Source organism: Ammospiza nelsoni, chromosome 1 (genome assembly GCF_027579445.1).
Source record: "Ammospiza nelsoni isolate bAmmNel1 chromosome 1, bAmmNel1.pri, whole genome shotgun sequence".
Classification (NCBI taxonomy): Eukaryota; Metazoa; Chordata; class Aves; order Passeriformes; family Passerellidae; genus Ammospiza; species Ammospiza nelsoni.
Genome location: NC_080633.1, coordinates 20,205,006 through 20,227,690, shown reverse-complemented (window position 1 = coordinate 20,227,690; position 22,685 = coordinate 20,205,006). Strand labels below are relative to the sequence as shown.

Sequence of the window (22,685 nt, the reverse complement as noted above, 5' to 3'; positions counted from 1 at the left end):
TCTCTTGGTAAGTTATTGAGTCTGTGATGTTATATATAACAATTTTGTATAAATTGTGTCATATTATATTATATGAAACCTGTGGCCTCTGTGTTTATAATAAAGTCTCTTGCCATAAGAATAAGTGAAGACTACAAACGAACCTTTATCCATATTATTTTTCCCAGTTCAGTTTTGTGTTAAGGTCAACAAAATAAAACCTTTGATTCCTTCACTAAACATTCTATTTAATTTGTATCTCTGTGGACATAGGCTAAAATAAGAACAGTTTGCCCTTATTAAAAACAACAAAAGCAACAGCAACAACTGCAACAACAACAACCACCAAAAAAAACACTCACCTACCAAAAAATCCCCAACAGACCCCCAAACAAACAGTAACCAAAGAAACCCCTAAAACCAAGATAAATACTGAGTATATAGATCATGGGTTCTGTTAGGAAAGTATGTGGTTTTTATCTTGTAGGAAACAGTGTGACACAACATAAGTGATTTTGTTAAACAAGGTGCTGATGCCACATATCAACACTGTATGAGTTTTGTGGTAGTTGTTTGAGCAAGCCTTAATCTCCTGCCATAGACTGGATACCCATCATCAACTGAAGTATGAAAAATGAACTTCTTGTTCTAGTTTAATCTAAAAAATGAATGGTTTGCATCCAGAAATTGTTGTATAATTCAAAGAATGGAAATGTGATACAGTCTGGAACATTCTTCAGGAATGCACTTTAATAAAACTCTAAGGCAGATGTACTCTTAAAAGCTCTACAAAGCACACTAGCATTACTGAGCCCCTTGTCTTTTTTCCAAGTGTTTAATTGTCCTCATTGCTGTGCATGTGATTGTTCTCCAAAAAACAAAGGTAGATAGGTAAGCATGCCCTGGTAGGAGATGGTAAGTCAATATCTATCATCTTGAATGACAAAGGAATGTTGGTCTCTGTTGCAATTTGTTGTCAGTTGTGTTCACATGTATTAATTCATACCAGTGGGGTCTAGTTAAACCACATTTCTGGGATTCTGTTCTGTTTTGGAGCTACAACAAATTAGACACTTCATTTCACAGTCAGATTCATGAAGACATTCAGCAAATGAAAATAGTAAAGTTTGTTTTCTTAAGGAAGAGGTAATATCTCTGTTAAATTCATAAAGATGGCATAAAAAATCTCTCAATATAGTGTAAAAATATTTTTTCTTACTCTTATGTCCACATGTTATATAACAACCTGAAAAATGACATCATATAAGCATAAAGGGAAATATTGCAGAGTTGTCACTGCAAGGAAGGAAGTTGTTTCAATAAGGATTTGGAAAGCTGTCAGGTGAAGGATCCTTAATCTCTTAAGATGTTAAGATTGCTGAAATTTACATTGGTTTTTAGTCTATGACCCCACAAATCTGAATTTTAACAGTTTTATAACAAGTCTTGCATTAAAATACCTTTGCAGTGAAACAGTTCAGGAAGTAACTTGGTTTATTACTTTATAGCAACTATTTGTTTTACAGCACTGCTTCAGGAAGAAGCTCTGTTGGGGAAGCAGTTGCACCAAGTGCTCCAACTGCTTTCCCCTACAGCTTCAGCACAGTCATATTCCTGTGTATTTTGCAGAAAATTATGGTTTATGAAGACAGATGGTTCAGAGGAGGCTTTTCTCATAGAAGTTTGATATGTACAATTTAAGCATAGTTTGCAATAAAAAATTTTTAAAGATTGATTTAGGAAAGTTGGAGACCCAAGATGCTGATCCTTTACAGAGTTATAACTTGCATGGTCATAGCTTTTGCACTCTAATAGGGTACAATCTTTATACACTCAGGAATCATTTCCTTACAGCATCTCTGTTTGTGTATGATAGGTACAGCAGGGTTATCACTAAAGTTTAGGATTATGAATCCTGTGGGAATGTGTTTAGGCTTATGGCTTTGCTTCCCAGCAGGATCAGAGGGTTATCATTTGCTCTCTTTTCAGCTGTATCTGTGCGCATCTGTGAACATGCATGCCTGTAAAATAAGCAAAACAAACCAAACCAAAAAGAATCAACCCCACCACACCTCACTCCACCTCTACGCCTGATTTTCTTAGCTGTATGAGGACACTTAGTCTCAAACCAACATTAAAAGGGAATCATTTAGTGCCTTTCACATCAGCTCTGCACTCTGCACATGATGTTTTGCCTTCTACTCCACAAGTTGATACCTGCTTGCTTAATTTTCCCAAGGCTTTTGGAATGCTGACCTGCCTGTTGGCATGATGGCATGAAGGTGCCTGGTCTGACCTTTCTCATTCTTGTGGTTATTGATTCTTTACCTGTGTAGAACAAACAAGCAAAATACGTTTGGCCAGTTTCTCAAAAATAATATTTCCCACCTGACCCAAGCCTGGGGCATTCAGGATAGAGAAAGCATGTCATGTACAGATTGTACTTTTTGCAGTGCAGAGTTCACAGTTTTATTGTGTCTGTTGTAAAAAAGCTAAAAGTCAGCAAACACAATCTTACTGTGGCCAAACTCAAAAAGAAGAGAAGCATACAAAGCAAATAGGGAACAAGGGTTTCTGATCAACAAAATGACTTGATTTACAGCACTTACCCATGCTCTGTGTTTGGAGCTGTAGAATTGCTGGGCTAGACATATGACAGGGGTCCTTTAGGGCAGCTGAAGACACATTTTTATTTTCCACTTGGTCTTATTTTGTTAAACTAAAATCTTACATATTATGGGTATTCTGGATGTGTTAATTACATAAACAGTGGAATATACCATGCATAGAAATAACTAGGAGATTGAAAATAATTAAAACTTGAAAACAGGTTTAAAATAGAATAGAGTTGAAATGAGAATGCCTTAAATTGCATGGGGAAAAAATTCTAATATTTAGCTGCTTCTCAGCAGACAGCATTTTGTGGTGAAAACCAGAGTAAAGGCAATTCTGGAGCTTTCTAATATTTTGGGATAGCTTCCTCCTCACAGACTGTCGTTTTGGAAGCTGCTGAGTGATATTCCTGGAACACGGTTTACAGTCAGTGCAACAAAATAATTGCTTCTTTGCCAAAATTATGTACTCAAGTTGAGACAGTGAAAAAGAAAGAGAGAGGCAGTCCATGTGATATTTTACATGTGAATATTAGATCTGTTTTCTGCAGTATGGTAGTATTCAGTTATACCATTGTTTAATATATCTAAATACTTATTTTATTTTACATGTATTTTCATTCAGGTTGCTTCCATACAGTATGTTATAAGCTGTATACATCATAAGGGTATCTGCACTGAGGTGCATTCTTTGCTTTTCACTTACATAGCTGTGATTTACATAGCTCATTTTAAATGAGGATTTTCAACTGATTACAGAGAATCTTTTCACTATTTCCTTTTAAAAATTAATTTGTCAACAGCTTCTTCACCAGTAGAATACTACAAATTACTTTATTATGATCTGAGCTTCAGAAGCCTTTTCCTTCAAGGCTCATTTTCATCATGTCTCACTAATTTGTATGGAAGTGGAGGACAAGAAGCTGTGGGTTTATTTGAAATATGAGTGCTAGGATATATTGTCAAGAATAGAATGAAAAAAAAGATATAAAAGAGTTGGTTTTGAGAGGGCAAGAATGTTGTGGTAACAAAAATAGGTTAAATTCCAAATCTGATACATTTTACCTTACAGATTAAATTTAAAAATATCAAAAATAGTGAAATTACATCACAGATAGAAAAAAGTTATTCTTAAATTAGCTGATGTACTGTTTTGCTTTGGTTTTTTTTCACTTACTTGTACAATATTTCTTTATACAACTTTATTGAGACTATGTGACCTGAATGGACTTTACTGTCATCATTTCTTGTGCTTTTTAATAATTGACTTTGACCATGCATGAGGTTATTTGCAGGCTGGAAAAAAGTGTCTCCATTTTTGCATCAATAAAAGATAAAATATTTATGACGGTCATGCAGAATAATCCCTAATGATAAATTTAATTTTTACACTTATGACGTTTAACTTCATGATAATGCAGTCTGCTATCATTAAGGAGCACTTCAAGCACTATTGATTTGCTTTGCCAGCTGATGGCTCACTGTCAAATAACAGTGAATCAAGAGCACAATTTCTCAGTCATGCTGTTACCAGAAGTCTGATTTTTGTGCATCTGTAATGTAAAGAAAAGGAATTTTGTAGTCTCAGAAACACAACAGCAAATATAAACATGGCCATGCACATGACTCAGCCACATCATACATACTGATTTTGGTGTTCCAGGGCACCACCTGAAAAACTAACAAGGGAAGACAAATAAAAATAAGAAAATCATAATCTGAATTAAAATTTGAATGAAATTTCTAGAACATTTTGCTATTCAGTTGATTTATATAATTCTTCATAATCTGAGAATTCAGTGCCATAGAAATCCAGGAATAAGACAGAACCATTACAGCTCCAGTGATCTTTGTCAGTTGACTGTTTGGAATCAGACTCCACAGCCTTTTGTTCTAATGTTACAATTATATTCCCTTTTTAAAAGACAGGAAATAAAAATTCTGCTATCTATTAATAGAAAATTGCTTCACCAAATTGAGCTGAACAGAAATTTTCATTAAAATATAATAAAGCTTGTTTACCTAGTGGCAAACTTTTTCTTTCCTTTTCTCCTCATATATTTCTATTCCTCCTCACATATTTGTATTCCTTCTCACCTACTGTTTATGGCAAAGACCATAGGTGAAGGCACTGAAATCCTTTGAACAACTTTACTTCCATGCTCTTATAAACAAGAAGCTTTGAAAGTCTCAGTAGAAAAATACTTTCTTATTAGAATTCCATCCTAGCTTTGCAGATCAGAGAGACAATAACTAAAACATCCTAGTGTTTGTGTATGTAGGCCAGCTTTTTTTGTTTTTAAAACAAGCCAGTGTTTCCTTTGAGTCCTCAGCTATGTATCATGCAAAGCTTTATGTTTAGTGGAGAATTTAGTTCCTTCTTCTCAAATACTTGAGAGAAGTTCAAATTCTGATAATAGAAGTATTCAGTACAAATCTGGCCCTGAAGTGAGAGGGAAAGGAATTCAGACAGAGAAAGCTGCCAGACCTAAATTAGTCACTAAGGATATTCACCGATGTTCAGAGAGAATGTATGCCCAGTTTTTTTAATTTTTTTTTTTCCCCCCTTCAAATATTTTAGTGATTCATGATGACTTTCTCCTGTTTTTATAAATAGGTCAGTGTCAGGGTATTCTGACATGGGGCACTGGAATCACACGACCTGGCTAAAACTTGTCTGTAAATGTGATGAAATAAATTATAAAGTTTTTTGTAAGCCTTATATTTGGATTTTGCCTTTAGAAGGAAATTATTCTCTGATTTCATTGTGAGCTATCAATTTAAAATTTTCTGCAAGATACTGAATCTTCTGCATTAAGAGAGAAAGCAAGCTCATTTTGAGAAGTCTAGAAATTTTGGTATCATTAACTTAAGCACTTGGCTTAGTGCAACATACATTAACATGAGTGTACTTTATCACTTGAGGGAAAATTTACTGAACTCAGACCTCATTACACTCAGCAGAGGGTACAGGTATGCACAATTTGGTTCTAGAGAAGGAAAAATCTCCCTTTTGGCAATGTGAAGATCAGCCCCAGATGCCTTTCAGAGGATTCCCTTCTGCATGCCCTTGTAGGAAGGACTCAGTGAGGAAGGCAGCGTGCTAAGGAGAGATGTGGAGGAAATTCCCCCAGCCCAGCTTGCCAGGGCTGCCAGTTACACCGGGGGAAGACAGGAATTCCTGCATGAATTCCTGCACAAGTCCTGTTATGCAAAAATGCTTAAACTGCATTGAAGATTAAGACTTTCTAGAAATGTTTGAAAAATATACATTAATTTTTACAAAATTATTTTTTACAGTCTGGATTTGGGGAAAGATTTACATTTGACAACCTTCTTTGAAAAAAAAATAAAATGGAATAAAGGGAAGTATGGCACCAGCTTGAAAACCACAGAATTGTCTTGGTTTGACTGCACTGTTCAGAAGTCATCGGCATATTTGTAAACTAGGATTTCTGTTTGTGCTTATGTAAAAAAAACCATGAGCTTAACCAAAAGGTTTGTACACCACCTTTTTGCAACTCTCAGAGATTTATAAGTAATGCCACAGATTTTGAATATGAGAAACAAGAAATAACTTTAACCTCATTTTTCATGAAGAGACCTCAGTGGCATTTTAGTTTTTTTGTTTATCTCATGGGAAACTTTTGAAGAAGAGTTGCTGACTCCAAAGATAATTTGGTTTGCTAACACATGGCTGTAAACTAGGACTTTCAGCCTAAAATTAAAGTCCCATCATTTTGACATTTACTTCACATATTGTTTATCTGGAGGCAGATTTTTTTGACTCCACCTATTTCAAACAGGTCAAAAGAGAAGGATTTTTTTTGGCTACTAAAATATCTAGGGTTGAGGTGAATGGGCTTTCTATCTTTTTTTTTTAATATACAATCTTTTTCTGTAAAGGTGGTACTAGGAGAATGACCCTGGTCCTAGACTGAGTTCATTTTCATGTAAAATGTCTCTAGAATGTAGGCACCCTTCCAGTACAGCCAAACTGCATATAACCCATCATACACCTCCATGCAAGGTGACACCCAAGATGAATTTCACATCTCAGGGCAATGCTGCAGGGACAGAGAGAGCACTCAGCTGAGGAAGAGTCTCCTATTTGCAGATAATTGCAGCTTGCACTATGTGCTCTGCTCCAGTGGTCTGTCACAACAGCCCCTGTGGACAACATTAGGACAAGTCCATGATAAAAAAAATAAAATATTCATATCAAATGCTTTTAGGATATCTGTGATAACTGGAGAGTGCTGTGATTGAGTTGTTTTGATTGATTCTATATTGCAGTGGAAAAAATAGTTTGACAATCACTTTCAGTGTAGATATTATTGAAGAGCTCTAAAAATAATTTATTCATCTGAACTTTCTGAGGTGCAATGTAACTCTACACTGGAATTAGGATAGGGGACAGACAGGGAGGGGGGAAAGGACCAAGAAGTAAAGATCTCATGTCAGATTGTTTCAGGAGATACTTTTATCTTGTTGAACATGTTAATAATTTCTGGGAAACAGGGTTTTCTGCTAAAGCATCTCATGATTTTTTGCCTTATTTCCACTTCTCCCTTTCTTTTACCACTTGCAGATTCCAAAGAGATAAAGCCTAGAACAGCCAGACCCTCATTGCTCAGTCCTCAGTGCTTCTCCCTCGTGTGTCCTTTGATACTAAGCAAAGTATGGTAGATCCCTATATAAGAGTACCACGAGTCTGAGATCCTTATCCTGCTCATACACTGTAAGCCAAAGCTGGTCTTTCAGTCTTTATCCAATATAAAAGCTTCTGTCCTTGTCTCCTGTGGATTTATATACTCCATGATATCAGCACTAGAAGTTAAAGAGAATTTTCTTATCTTTTGTATTGCTTGAGCCAAAGGCAGTTCTGAATTTCCAGTACTGTGAATAAATTTTTTATTCTTCCAGGTTATCAGGGGCTTTAGGTACACTAGTGCTTGCTTTGAACAGCTTTGGGAAGTCCTTTGGCCAAATTTTGTGTCTATAGGTCAGAGTCTTTCCTAAGAGATGATATAATTTGTTAGATCTGCTGTTTATGTTGGAGTCAGAACATATCTTTGAATTAAATCTGGACTTTTGTGTGATCTGTTCCATGAGGACACTTCTCTATGGTTTTAAAATGATAAAAGAACCTTATTTGAAATAACATGAAGCTTGCTTGAGCAGAAACATTTGCATCTAGTTTTCCTTGTAATAGAATTACAAGGTCATCATGGAGAGAAGGATTATTGATGAGTTTGCTAATACAATTCTAACATTCTATAGAAAAATCATGCGTGAAGAGTACTGAGCAACTGAGGCAAACAAATGAAAAAACTTGATGAAAATTGCATTTCATAATTTCTGAATCTCAGACTACAGCTGAGTAGTGAAACCTTCTGGGACTGTGTATTTCATAAATTCCACTTTAAACAAAGGGCAAAACTTGTAAATTAAATTTCCTTTAATGGAATAATATTTTCAACGAGATTTTTGATTATTCCTATATCTCAAGTGTTGTGAAAGAGGGGAGAGAAGTGGTTTAAGTACTCCCACTAAACAATACAATTTAAAAAACAAAAATAGAAAGAGGTGAATTTTCAACTTAAATTTTAAAGCATTTCTACTCAGGAAGGACCATAACTTCTAAAAAGACAAATAGTGGGAGAAAAGACTAATTTCAATTGAATATACATTGTATGTTATGTTTCATTTCATACTGCTGCCATGGTGGTGTTGTAGCGTTGAGTGAGTGCATGTGTTTCTCTTGGAGAGCAGAAGAAAGGCTCTTGTTAGACAGCAGCTTGGTGCACTTGAACTTGAGGAACACCCTGCTTTCCAAAACAGCTCAAGGTCATATTCACTGCTGCCTTTAGCAACCAGAATAATTTGGAATTCACCCTATGCCTTTCAAAAGCACAAAGCATTGGCCAAACACAACTTCCTACCACCTGTCTTTAGGGTGGTTATACTAGAGCACTTTTCCTGTGCGATCAATCGCTTCTTTCATGTTAAGTCTTTTAAAAATTTACTCTGTGTTTACAAATCTATGATATTAAGTGCTATCTACTAAACTTAAATATTTTTGGCCTTATCCATTTTGTTTCAAACAATAAAGATCTGTAGCCTATTTGACTGATAATCGACCTGTCTGGCTCTTTCTGTGATTTTAGATGAAATGGATATCACAGGAATGTTTACATCTTACAAAACATTGGTACAAGCAAGCTCTTGTGCTCAGAGAGTCAGAGAAATATCACTGACCTGTTGCTGTCTTCTAGTTGCAAACTTAAAGGAAAAAAATTGCTTTGTGAGTTCTTTCATAGCCAGGCCTTTCCTGGTAATTGGGGAAAAAAAAAATCTCAGTTAATAATACTTTATTTATCAGCTATCTCCAAATGAATCTTGTCATGTCTATAAATTCTGTGTCCATTAGATGGGTTAGTCTTCCACAGATAACATATACTAGAAATGAGTATAAAATAAAGATAGCTGCCAGCTGGTGCTCTATCCACAACAGTCACAATTTATTTGTGGTATGCATGATGTGCACTTGTGTGCTTTCTACATGTATGCAAACACACACAGGCATCCTCACTAGGGAAGATCTCTGCTGGTATTCTGAAAATTGCACTGTCCAGAACAAAATATGTAGAAAGGAAAGCAAGTGTATGTAAATGCAAGTACTGTGGCAACCATCATTAATATGCTTATTTTGTAGGGTTTAGTGATCCAGAAGCCAAGCTAGCTCTATTGGCCTCTTAAAAACTACTTAGAAGATTATGTGGCTCTTTACTGCATCAATAGAAAATTATACTTAACTGAAAAGTGATATCCTGTATATGCTTTTTCCTTTTCAAGTACTGCCATTTCATTTGGCAAAGGGATTTGCATAACATGCAGTCATTAGCTACATCTAAAATATGTCTTGTGTTAGTTTCTTGTGGTGTCCTGGCTTTTTGGAAAGGCTGCAATTCTGAGGTGAAAACCAAATAAATGGGCACAATAAAACTTTTTAGTTTTTCCATACCATAGCAATATATTGGTTTTGTTGTTATTTGGTTTTGGGTTTTTTTTTTTTTTGTTTTTTGGGGGTTTTTTAATTAATAAAAATCTAATCAGTAAGTATTTAATGTAAGGGGAAAAAAGTTATTTATAAGGGTATATGTGCTACTCCCCAATAACTTTGAGCTATGAAAAAATAACTGGTTTAATTACTCCACTGATTCTTGTTAATATAGTTATTTCTATGCTTTTCTAAAGGTTGATTGTTACCACAAGCTATTCAATTCTTACCTGTGCTTGTGTTTTATAGTCTCTATTATTTCATTTTGGTTGGGGGTGATCTTTTGCTGCCTATAATGTTTTGGGTTTTTTTTTTTCTTCTGGGACAGGAATGGGTTGTGGTCTTTACACTTGCAACATATCTTATATAGTATTCAGATCCCACAGATTTTTGGACAGAGCAACTGGCGAAGACCAAAACATAATGCAAAACAAAAGTAATTAGTCCAAGAAATGTCCAAGAGTGCTGGAAATCAGTAAATTTAGTTGGAGCTTCTGTTTTCATTAAAAAACCAAAACCAAAACCAGCTTAAAAATAAAGCTGTTAATTAGGAGACATTGTTTTTCTTTATACTAAATCTCTCTGGAGTGATGTTAGGTTACTGTTCTCCAAATTCAGTACTGATAGATACAAACTCAGATTTTGGCAACCTTCTAATTTTGAGGGCAAAAATGGGCAAGATAATATTTTAGATGTCTCTCTTTTTCTTTGTTCAAAATAGTTTCTAACATATTTTCCCACATGTTCTCCAGTGTGTGTTTTTCTCATAAAATTGACTTTTCTTATATTCCATATGAAGAATATTTTGTAAAAATGAAAATTCTAAGCTATGGCTTCTGTGTGAACTTGTCTTTGGCTTTGGGTTTGCTGATACTGAAGATGCATTTTATGGTCAAGTTGCACTGCATTTCTTGTTTTGATTTAATTCTTAGCTGGTGTAGGAGTTTTGGCAAGAATGAGTGTACTATGGAAAGTTGATTTTTTATGCCATAATTCCAAGTAGAGTTTAGAATATTTGGTTACACTGTGCAATGCTAATGCCAGTATGTTGATTTAAAGAGGGATTTTATTTCTCTCTGCCAATTAATGTAGCAGAAAAACCATCATTATCATAAATGTAACCTGATAACCCTAGAAATATAAAAATGTCTTACTCCAAAAGAATAAAATTCATAGATATGTAAATTTGTGTTCATGACATTCACACCTATTGAGACAAAAATTTTCATTATGTCTCTGTTGGCATCACACATTTTATTTTAGAATAACATTATTAAATGCTGGTTTGTGGTATGTTTGAAGTACTATAAAGTTGCTTGTTTTTTTAAAAAAAAGAACTGTAATTTAGTGCTAAATATAAATTATAGAGTACCATAACATAGCATCACATAAGGTAATGCTGTGGAATATGATCAGCCACAAAGCCATGGATTTTCAAAAGTCATTCCCCTGTATCGTGATAATGTAACCCTTTCATATGCAGTGAAAAACACTGTATGCTAATGGATTTGCAATTACCCAATTTCTGTCATTATTTAGGACATTGAATAATGGCTTAAGGAACTAGTTTAATATTACAGTGCATCATTTCCAGCGCAGAGGGAGGGAGTGGAGATAAAGGTTTTAGACTCTTCTCAAAAGTGCCTACTGACAGAAGGCAATGGGCACAAATTCAAAAACCAGGAAATTTCATGAGAACACAATGAACCACTTTACTGTGAGGATCACCCGGCACAAATAGCTGTCTACAGAGGTTGTAGAGGCTCCATCTATTGCTATTATCCAAAACCCAACTGCACGTGGTCCCTCCCAACCTGCTGTACTGGAGGTGGCTGAAGCAGTGGGTTGGACTAGAGAGGTCTTGTGAGATCTCTGCCTACCTGAACTATTATGAGTCTTTCCAGAATTTAGGATGAGCCATACTAATGAATTCTTGATGGTACCTTCAATCAGGTTTTATCACATCATTTTGGAGAGGTGTGAAAACTGCCTTAACCATCACAAATGCCTCAGTCAGTTTTTTTCTCAGGAGTCTGCTCCTCTGCTAATGTCTCTCTGCAATGTGGACTGTCTGTAAAAAGCAGCAATAGATCTTCATGTATTTAAGGCATTCATGCCAATTTGTCTGTGGTAACTAATCAGATCAAACTGACAGTGAAAAATTAAAAGACAAAATAACGAGACAGATATCAATTTGGAAAGATTTTTTTTTTGATGTGTCAGTGCACATGGGCTTCTGTATTTCTAAGCTGAAAATGTAACTATTGAGGTTCTGCAAGTAACCAATGTTAGCGGTGATTTTTTTCTTCTTTTTTGTACTTTCCATTTAAAATGTATGGATTGCATTTTATTGCTGTATTGTCACTCTGTTTAATATTACTTTGAGTACATGTTGAAACTAAACCAAAAGTTTAGTTCCCTTTTCCTATTCTGCTTCAATGAGAATGCAGTTCCTCAGTCTGTAAAATTCATTAAGAACCACTATTTGAGGGGATTAATACCCTGACAACAACAACTGCTCCTCTGGAAAGATGGGCTTGCACAAAGACAAATATCATGGTGTTCTGATCAGACTGTGTTTAACAATATGTCACATTTTAGTCACGTTTGAAGGAAAAAATGAAACACATTACAATGAATACCATCAAAATAAATTCTCCTAAATGTCTTTTTGCAGAACTTGAAGCTATAGACTGAAAGGCAATCTAAGGTTATCAGAGTGTTTTTGAAGTGTTGTATTTAGGATGATCAGAACTGTTTCAATTACTGTTGGCTGAAATTATGCATACAGTGCACTGAACTAAAAAATAACTTAGGTAAGTTCCTTTTTAGGCTTAGAGTCTAGGGATGGCTGATTTGATGGTACTCTGGATTTGAACCCAAGGTTTTAAGTGCAAGCTGCTAAGTTATACTCATTTTATGAGATGATTTTCACTCACCTTCAGAGATGAGCACGAATTTTTGTAAAAGAGATTTGCATATTACATACCCTAAGAGAAATTTCTCAGCAGTTCACACAATCATAGCAGCAGTTTGTCTAAACTCTACAGAAAAAAAGGGCAAATGTCTTATAAAGGCTCTAAAAGTTTTTTTTATTATGCAAATGTGTATAGCAGTGATTTTTCTCATTTAAAATGTTATTTTCAAAAAAAATATAATTATGAGCAGAATAAAGCCTTTTGCCTGTCTACTTTTCAACAGCTCACAGAAACCTTTTTTTATAGAATGTCCACAACAAATATACCAGGGAAACAGTTATGTTGATGCTGAATTGAATTTTCTTCCAGCCAAAACATCCTATTTTTTAAGCTTTGGGCAAGGCAAATGCAGTAGTCTAGAAATATATAATGCAACATTAAAAGAGTGAGACCAAATAAAATCTGTTGGAAGCAATAAAACCCTGAAGCCATGATGTATAATAGTTAAAAAATTAAAAAGAACATCCTTTGATCTAATTGCAATATTGATTTAAATGTCTTGTTGGTTTCAGTTGGAGAGAATCCCAGGGACTGCCCTGCTCTCACTGATTTTGTGTGTGGGAATAAGAAGTGCATAGAGTCTCAGTTCATCTGTGACTATAAACCAGACTGTGAAGACCGATCAGACGAAGCTGACTGCAGTGAGTATCTCTGTGTGTAAATCTAATCTTCAACTAAAATTCTATCTTTAAATTGTGTAGTATAGTTAAGGTGAGTTCATAAAGATGATTCACTTAGAAGATGATCACAAGCAGGTTGCCTTTGTCCCCAGGTCAAAAGGGCTGATATTTTCACATCCTTAGAGATTTTTGCTGCAAAAGTATTCAAGAACGGTTTAGTTGCAAAAGCATAACTAACTAGAACCAAAGGTTAAATACTCAAAAAAACTCCCCTGATACCAAGGCCAAAACCAGCTTAGGGATTAAAAACATACTTGAGGAATTAAATCAATGAGTTACAATAAAAATTAACTCTGAGGGAAAAAAGTAAGCTTGTTTATTAATGTAAAAAGGTGTTGAAAGGAAATATCAATGTTGAATGGAAAAGCTAAGCAAGCAAAATTTATGTACAATAACATTTAGGCATGATTCTGTCATAAAAAGGTGAATACTTAAAATAAACTTGACTTTCCTGTCAAATGAATTTTGCCTTTGTCATCTGAGTAGTGTGAGTACAGTTTCATTATTTGATCTTGCTTCTACCTCAGAGCTATGAAAATATTTTACTGTCATTTCTCTATTACAGAACAGTTGGAAAAAAATTGAGTCTGTTTATCTTTGCCTAGGTCCTAATGAATACTGAGACACAATTTGTCTGAAGGCATTCTTTGCTGAGGCTGATTGAGATGGAAAGACACAGCTCCATTTGAAAATCTGGATCAAGTTAATGGGCTTTCCAATTCAGGCCTGAAACTCAGAAGCAGTAAAGCATTGTACCTTTGTTCCTGCTCCATATCTTTGTTTATTTACAATTACAGTCTGGACTGGATATTTGGAGCAGGAAGATTAAGTAGTCCATATATGCAGCTCAGTAATCAGTCTAAATGTTAATCTTTGAGCTGGAGGGTCAAATTCTGCCATAATGCAGGTATGCTCAAAAGTAAACTTGCTAGATAGAGTAAATGAATCCACACATCAATTCAATGTTCATCCTTTTTGGAAGTAAAAGTATTTCACTGAAATAAGTCAATATTTTGTGATCCTTTGAAAATCAAGGGCCTTTTTTCTCTCATGGGGTTGCTACATGCTCGAGTGAACAGGATTACAAAAGTAATGACCCTTTATTGGACAATGCACATTATAATGTTTTTACCAGGCTACAGACTTAAAAAAAAGATGCTAAAAAGTCTACATCTCACTATAGGAGATTCTAGGAGTCTGAATCTCACCATAGCAGATTTAACTTAAAGTTTCTCCCTTTCATAAAATTAAATAGCAGTTCTGAAGTATAAAAGCTGAAGATAGTGTCACTATTTCTGATCCCAACCTCTTGTAGTACTTTGTGTTGCAGTGAACTTTGTGAATCATTTTCATGGAAATGAATTTACATTGAATGATAACTTAAAATTACTAGGTTTTTTTAGACTCCAAGATAGATTTTAAACAGCTAATCTGTATTTCTTGTATAAAGCTTCAGTATTTTTTCAGGAGTTAGGCAAAGTAAGTGCAGCAAAATACTCTGTAAACTCACCTTTGTAACATTTTCCAGATCTAACAGATACCCACTAAATTGACTTACTGTCTAAAGTGAAGCGTTCAGTAAAGATACTCAGAAAACTATGGAGACACTTGATTTATTCTCTAAATATTTTTAGAGAATATAGTAGCTTCCTTGGGGGAGGGTGTTGTTCTGTGTTTTCTGAAAGGACTCTTTTGTTAGTCAGATAATAGATTGGAACATTTCAGGCCATAAATTATCTTGAATCACAGTAAAGCAACTCAGTCTTTGCTATACTGAAGAAAAGCTTTTCCAAGGGAAGAAAACAATAATTGTTGATATTCACTTCAAAAAACAGACTGAAATATCTTTTTATTGTTGATGGAAAGGTTGTAGATACATCAAAGTATTTTCATCAGTCTTTAGTCTTGCTGTCTCTACTGAAGTGTAATGCAGAGATACAGTAATCTGGCATTCAGAATACTCAGATAAGCCCCAGGTATAATATTTCCCTGTCTGCTCTTCTTTAGTCCCAACAAATGATGCCTTATCTTTAGATAAGCATACTTTTTCCCTGAGCATATATCTTATGGATGGGAATACACAACATTAAAGAGCACATAATGCCTGCTAGATACGGAAACCTGATGTTTTAAATGAAAAGACAACAGGAGCTGCTTAATCAGAAAAAAAAGTATAGTAGGCACAGAGAAATGTCTTCATAGCCTAACCTGTCCCATCACAAGTGGTTATGGCCACATTTGTCTGCAGTTTTCTCCTTTGCACTGAGCTCAAGGTCTGAGCTTATTTCACATTCTACTATAGTTTTATACAAGTGGAATTCCAAAGAAGTGAATGGACCCTAATCTACTCAGCAGCAAGTCCTGGATGCAGGATTTACAACAGAACCTGTACGAAATGAACTGCATCCACGTTGGCTGGTGGACTTTTTTTTAATAAACTCATGGTAATTACTTATTCTATGTTTCATTCAGTCCAGTCAGGCAATATTGCAAAATTTTGATTCCCTTTCAGTATGCTGCTGGAAGTACCAAGGTGAAAAAACCACACATGAAAGCAGTTTCAATTTTCATGAATTGCAGCCAACTATACAGACAGATTTGATTAATAGCAAACCTCAGTGTTGATGAACCAACTAGAGGAGTGCTTGAATTATTGAAATAAAAGCAATTTTTCCAATAAATGGAGCAATTTTCTTCTACTGGCTTCTAAATAGGGTGTATGCTTACCCATAAAAAAAGCAGCCAGCAGGTGCAGATGGGTCACATGACTTTTTCAACCCAGTAAGTTCTGTTCATAAATATTTATTGATAATTGCCTTATGAATGCACTGCTAATATATTAGAGTAAAAAAATGGTCAGGTATTCTATTGTGACCGGTGTAAATCCTAAATGTATTTGGACTTTGATTTTGTTAGAGATACACAAGAAAATGTACTTTCTTTTTTTTTTAAATAATGGGCTCCCTTTGTTCTTCCTGTGTGTGAGGTTATTGTTGGAGTTAGGCCTTTATTAAAGTTACATGATGTTTGTAATGCACTGCCAATGCAGATCTGTGCTTAGGAGAGACACTTCAGTCCTTGCAGGACAGAAACTACATTACAATGCAAATTCTCCCCCCAGGATACAAGATTTTGATCCAGTGAATAATCTATATTGGATCAAAATTATACATCTTTCAAGATATTTTCTTTATGCATTTAACTAAGGTCACTTTTTTTTTTACAGAGAGCAAAAGTCTACAGTGTTACAGGGTGTGTGCAGACCTTGGTCATAAGCAGTTTTATGATAATATTTTCATAAAGAATGGCCTCAGTTTTTCTTTTAGCATCAAAATAGAAAATAGGAAAAAACAAAACAGATTAATAGGAGGAAATAAAATAAAATCTATCATTTTTATCTATATCCTTTATACGCAGAAAATGATACATAAATAGTTGTATTTGACTATTGCAGAATATTTCTAGATATAGGAACATATAGTCTAGATCCTCAAACCCATTCTGATCAGTCACAGTCAGACCTGTATCTAAAATGCATGGCTGATTGTGATGTTTAATAATTTGTAACATTTTTCTGAAGTCTCCTGAGAGGTGTCCACAGTCACACTCAGCAACTGTGTAGCTGCTTCTGCTTTATAACTAAGGAAAAGATGCATTGGAGCCAACAGAAGAGATTGTGCTGCTATTTGATTCATCTGTACCACAGCATTTATATCATTTTGTTAATTAATTACTTTTCTAAAGTAACTTGAAGCAGCAGAGTTAGAAGTGAGCAGTTAATCCAGACCTCCTGAATTTAGTCAGTGTCCTAACCACTAGAACATATCCCTCATCAGAAAGCTGCCATCAGACATAATGTTCACAAGGCCAACACGTCCTTATGAAAAATGCCACTGTGGAAGGGCAGTCCAGTTTTTCTAGCTCATTGTCTGGAAATAATTCTTTCCAGTTACCTTGGATAAGAAATAAATATGGTGAAGTCATTGGTTTGCCATGGGCATTCATCTGTAATAAAGTGAAGAATGATTTTTTCCTTTCCTCATTAATTATCACATATTATTTATGTCCATGCATGAAATTCAGGGAATCACAATGTTAGCCATACAGAGTCCTTTTCATTTTTAGTGTGCACACTATAGCAACTTTATGTAGAGCTGGGATGATAATTGACTTTGCTGTATTTTCAGGTTACTACACAAGTATTCCTGGAAGCTGTAACTTTGAAACACAAGATCAAGAGTGGACAACTGTATGTGGATTAACACAAGACACTACTGATGATTTTGACTGGAATGTTAGCAACAATGCTGTCATAGGGCAAAAACATCCTCATACTGACCACACACCAGGTATTGCCATGTGTACTACATCACTTCTGGGAAAATGAAATGTTCACAGAATTTAAAAAAAAAACCTACAAAAAATGTCCATCAGTGCCAAGATAACAGCACATCTCAGTGTGATCAGCTGATACATGGGAATGGTTCAAAGCTGTGCCAGGAAAGGCTCAGACTGGACATAAGGAAGCATTTCCTTATCAGTGGGGAGGCCAAACACTGGAACAGGCTTCCTAGAGGTGTTGAGTGCCCTCAGCCTTTCAGTGTTTTAGAGGCGTTTGGACAAAGCCCTTAACAAAATGCTTTATCTTGGGCAGCCCTGAACTGATAAGCCAATTGGACTAGATGATCATTTTAGGTCTCATCCAACTGAAATGATACTATTCCTTTCTGTTCAACTCCAATAACAAATTTCAGATACATAATGTCGGCTTCTGACATTAAAAGATGAACTCTCTAATGAAATTTAACTGGCTATAGTAATACTCTTCTCCTTGTCAATATTTTAAATAATCTACTTTTCCTGAAGTGTGCTCCCATCCTAATGAATTTTATAAAAAGATTCAACCATATGCAGGATGAGGAGCAAAGTGTGGGGCTGTGTGTAAAATGCCTGAGGCTCCTGCCTTGATTTAACTTACCTCCCTGACATTGGCTTGCCAGAAATGTTATTTTGGAAGTTCTTCTCAAGATATTCTGACAAACTGCTACCACGATGCCTGCTGATTGTCAGGAGAATGAAATACATTGATAGGCAATTACAGTAATCTGTGTTATACAGTAAACATAATTATATATTATATTACATAAATATTAAATAATATATTCTTTATATTATACCATACATATGGGTAGGATATTAATTTCCATCACAAATGTACCAATCTCTATTTAAGAAGTCATTAACTTTCTTTCCAGAAGCCTTAATGGTTAGAATTCCTATCTTAATTTCCATCTAATCAGCAAAGTATAGGTAATATCCAATCTAGAAGTATCAATATTTTTACTGCTTTTCTCTTGGGTTTGTGAGCAACACCATCTCCAGGTTTTGACAATTTTTTAAATTTATTTTATGTTTTCAAAATCAATAGAGACACCTTATCATGGGTGGCTGTAGCCAACTTCTGCCCAACTTGTTTATTCTCCCTTTTCCTTTATTCTGCACCTGCTGCAGGAACAGCTCACCTGATCATGAGGGAAATGCTTATCTACCACAAATCATAGTTTCTGCAGACATTCCTACCACTTTATGTCGCAGGCTGTAAATCTGGAATTTACATTCCTCCTGGAAAGGGACAGAACAGACAAGGTAGAGGTAGAAACTACTGCAGCTGTTCCAGGCAAGCTGTTTCTTGCAAATAAGTAGTTTGACTTGCTTCCTTGCTGTTACTTTGATGCAATGAGATAAGAAAACAACTACTAGCCCCTGGCTTTTTAAGGAGATTTTGTGTGTTTTTCTATTTCAGCTTCTCTCATTTAATTAGTTCTTTGTTTCTGTGAAATTACCCAGCAATTGTAAGAAAAACACAGTTAATAAGCAAAAGGAAAACAAAATTAGAGCAAAGTGTTTACAAAATTATCCAGATTTGTAATTTACTTTTAAATTACCCAGGCAAGATATATTCACATTAGCTACAGAGGAACTGCTTGACAGAATTGCCAACAGCCTGTAATACTTAGAAATATCCATCAGTCCATCAGATTTAGGTTGGATATTAGGAAAAGCTTCTTTGCCCAGAGGGTGGTTGGGCACTGGAACTGCTCCCCAGGGAAGTGATCACAGCACCAGCCTGACAGAGCTCAAGATGCATTTGGACACATTGGGGTGACACTTGGGGTGTCCTCTGCAGGGCCAGGAGCTGGGCTTTGATGGTCCTTGTGCATCTCCTCCAAGTCAGGTTATTCTATGATTCTGGTTAGCGCAAGGCACATCTAGGACAAGTAACACCTTTTTAAACCGAAAGAGAAGAGACTTAGATTAGAAATTAGGAAATTAGAAAGAAATTCTTTACTCAGAAGGCAGTGAGACACTGGAAAAAATATGTGCGGAAGCTGTGGATGCCCCATCCTTGGAAGTGCTCAAGGCCAGCCTGGATGTGTTCTGAGATGCCTGATACAGGGGTGGCATCCCTGCCCATGGCATGGGGTTGGAACTAGATAACTTTTAAGGGCCCTTCCAACCCAAGCTATTCTGAAATTCTGTGAAATACACAAAGCATTAGCAAGGAAGATCGCCATACAATATGGTATACATGTATGTGGCAAAAAGAAAAAATATAGTAGCATCTGTGTTTATAAAAATACTTATAAATTAAAGCAAAACGTAAAATATTATTGAAAAACCCTAAATGTTTTTCTTTTTTTTTTTAAGGTAAAGGACAGAAATTTTTGTATGTCAACTCATCCGCCCAGAAGGAAGGAAACAGAGCAAGGATAACCACCACAAAATTCTTCCCACCTAGTCTTGGGGTCTGCAGACTTCGCTTCTGGTTCTGGATGTTTCCCTCTAGGCAAACAGGAGTCTTAAAGGTAAAAGTCCTTCTACTACATTATGGCATAATAATACTTGCTTTAGCACTATTCGCATTTTTGTGTCTAGGATTAGCAAAATCTCAGGAATTTATATTAATAAAACTTCATCACAACTTACTGCTGTTACACGAATCTTCTCCTCACAAGATCAAGTCACAGTTCTGCTTTAGTTTTCATTCCACTTGAAGTCCTTTTACTACATGTGTAAGAATTAACACTGCACATTTGACTAGCATACTAAAACCTACCCAGTACCAGCACAGTTCTCTGCAGAATTCACTCTAACATAAAATGGAGATAATTTCTATGTTTAGTGGTTAAAATTATATGGTTTTAAAATATTAATGCAACTATGTGTGAAAGGTGTTCTATTAAAACAATTGGAAATAATGTATATAACTCTATTAACAATTGTAGCCCAAGTTTCCATGAAACTGTCATCTTGCTGTTCCCCAAGCATCCTTAACAAGTACACTTTTGGTTGTTAAGTAATCCAGTAACAGTCCAAGCAGGGATGTGACCCCTTGGCAAACAGCTCACTTCATGTGACTCACTGTATAAATATGCTGCACAGTTCCTTTTTAAGTGACCCAAGAAAGACTCCTGTCTGTGGGGTTTGTTAAATTTTGAAAATACAGGTAATTTTAATTTTTTTAGTCGGTACAGAATAGACGTTAGTCTATGTTAAAAGCAAACAAGAATATTTTTGTAGCCTTGGACATTGAATTAAGTCAGAAAGTTTTTACCACTGTTTTCTCCACTGAAAAGGATAACCATAGCACTGTTCCATGGGATTGTAGTGCAATTAGGCTGGAAGGGCCTCAGGTGCTCTCTAGTCCAACCCCTTGCTCCAAGCAGAGTCAGCTACAAGATGATGCTGGTGGCTCAGGAATTTACCCAGTCTTGAAAATGTCCATAAATGGAGACTACTCAGCCTCTAGGGGCAACTTGTGCCACTGGTAAACTTTCCACTATCTTCTCCTTACATCCAGCCCAAGGATATTGTTATCCTTCATTCCATCGTTTTTAGTAAGTTTTTCAGGATGGGATTCGCATATCAATTTTATCTCTAGCACCTAGTTTATTAGTCTAAGTACTGCTGTAAATTTACTTATTGATAAAAAAAAAGCTGTATTTCATGAAGTTTGTATAAGCAGGAGCAAAAAGAAAACATAAATTCCTTTTTTGACCTGTTGATAGCTGAAATACTGTGAGATTATCTATGATTAACTATCTGTTTAAATTCAAGTATCCGGGACCTTACAGCATGCAAGATTGATGATGAGATCCTTTGAAGGAGCTTTTGAATGTTTTCAAGCATCACAGAACACTTAGCATTTGTGAATAAGTGGATGTGTGTGGCCTATGTGTGAGTTAGCAGGCAGACAGCCAGAGCCTGCTTTTTAATTGGACTTTACTTTTTTAAGAAGACTAGTTTAATTTCCTCTAATTGCCTCAATTTCATAAAGAATTGTCTTACTCCCACACACAAATAAAGTTCCCTGTTTATGGCTTTGCTACATGTACTCTTACATAGAAACGTATTCACAACAGACTGAGGCACTCAGCAAGGAATATCACCTCATCACAGAATCAATTTACCTCTGTGGACATTTTGCACTATTCTATCAAACTAATAAGCTATTCAGTATCAACTGTTGCTGTTATTAAATCAAGAGTATAAATTAACTGTACCCATTCAAGTGAAAAAGGAAAAAACCTAAAAAGAACAAAAAAGAAAAACAATAAAATCAACAGCCCAAAACTTCAGAAACAACAGCTCTGGGAAGATTTTTTTTTTAATTTTGCACTGGAGGTGAAAGAAGTCAAACTGTAATAGGAAGCTTGAATAATGTGCCAGAATATTATAACACCAGTACAAAAGCTGATATAATTCTTATCTGAAAGACAGCTATCTGGTTGAATCTGAATTTAAAAAAAAATACAAGGACTGCAAATATAGGACATACTAAGATGTGTGATTAAAATAGCATACAAGGAATCAGTAAAAGAAAGATTGAAATGAACATTGTAATGGTATAGGAAATAGACGTGGTAGAACTACACAAAATAGTGGGAAGTTACAGGAACAATCTATTCTTACTCAGAAAAGGAGCTAGTCACTGAGAAAAGGGGAAAAGGAACTTGAAATGCTTCTATTCTGTATTCACAATGCACATTTCTGTTGCACAATTCCATTGTCATAAACTCTGTAATTTGTTCATAGGGAAACCAAAAGTCTGGGCTATTATTATTATTTTTAGAAAGATACAATGTTTACAGAAAATCTTGCATTAACATAGAATGGATGCTATTTAAAAGAAATCTGAATACTCCTGCTTCAGGACTTCAATCTATCATTAATCAACAGGAGAGGAAAATTACTTGGTAATGACTAAGAGCAAACCCACTAGCTTTCCTTGGAAACATTTGGTAAGAGTCTTTGAAAAGGGAGTTATCCAGCACTAAATACAAACCTGGTCTAATATATCAATCAATATCTT

General features: G+C 35.4%; 1 protein-coding gene across 1 annotated transcript in view; it reads left to right on the top strand.

The window, feature by feature from the left end:
* The window catches only part of MALRD1 (MAM and LDL receptor class A domain containing 1), a 233,828-nt gene that overhangs the window by 140,488 nt on the left and 70,655 nt on the right, over positions 1-22,685 (top strand). The window contains exons 30-32 of the mRNA XM_059477538.1: positions 13,145-13,273; positions 17,500-17,661; positions 20,021-20,178. Of these exons, the coding sequence (XP_059333521.1) occupies positions 13,145-13,273; positions 17,500-17,661; positions 20,021-20,178 (449 nt within the window). The remainder of the gene's footprint in view (positions 1-13,144; positions 13,274-17,499; positions 17,662-20,020; positions 20,179-22,685) is intronic.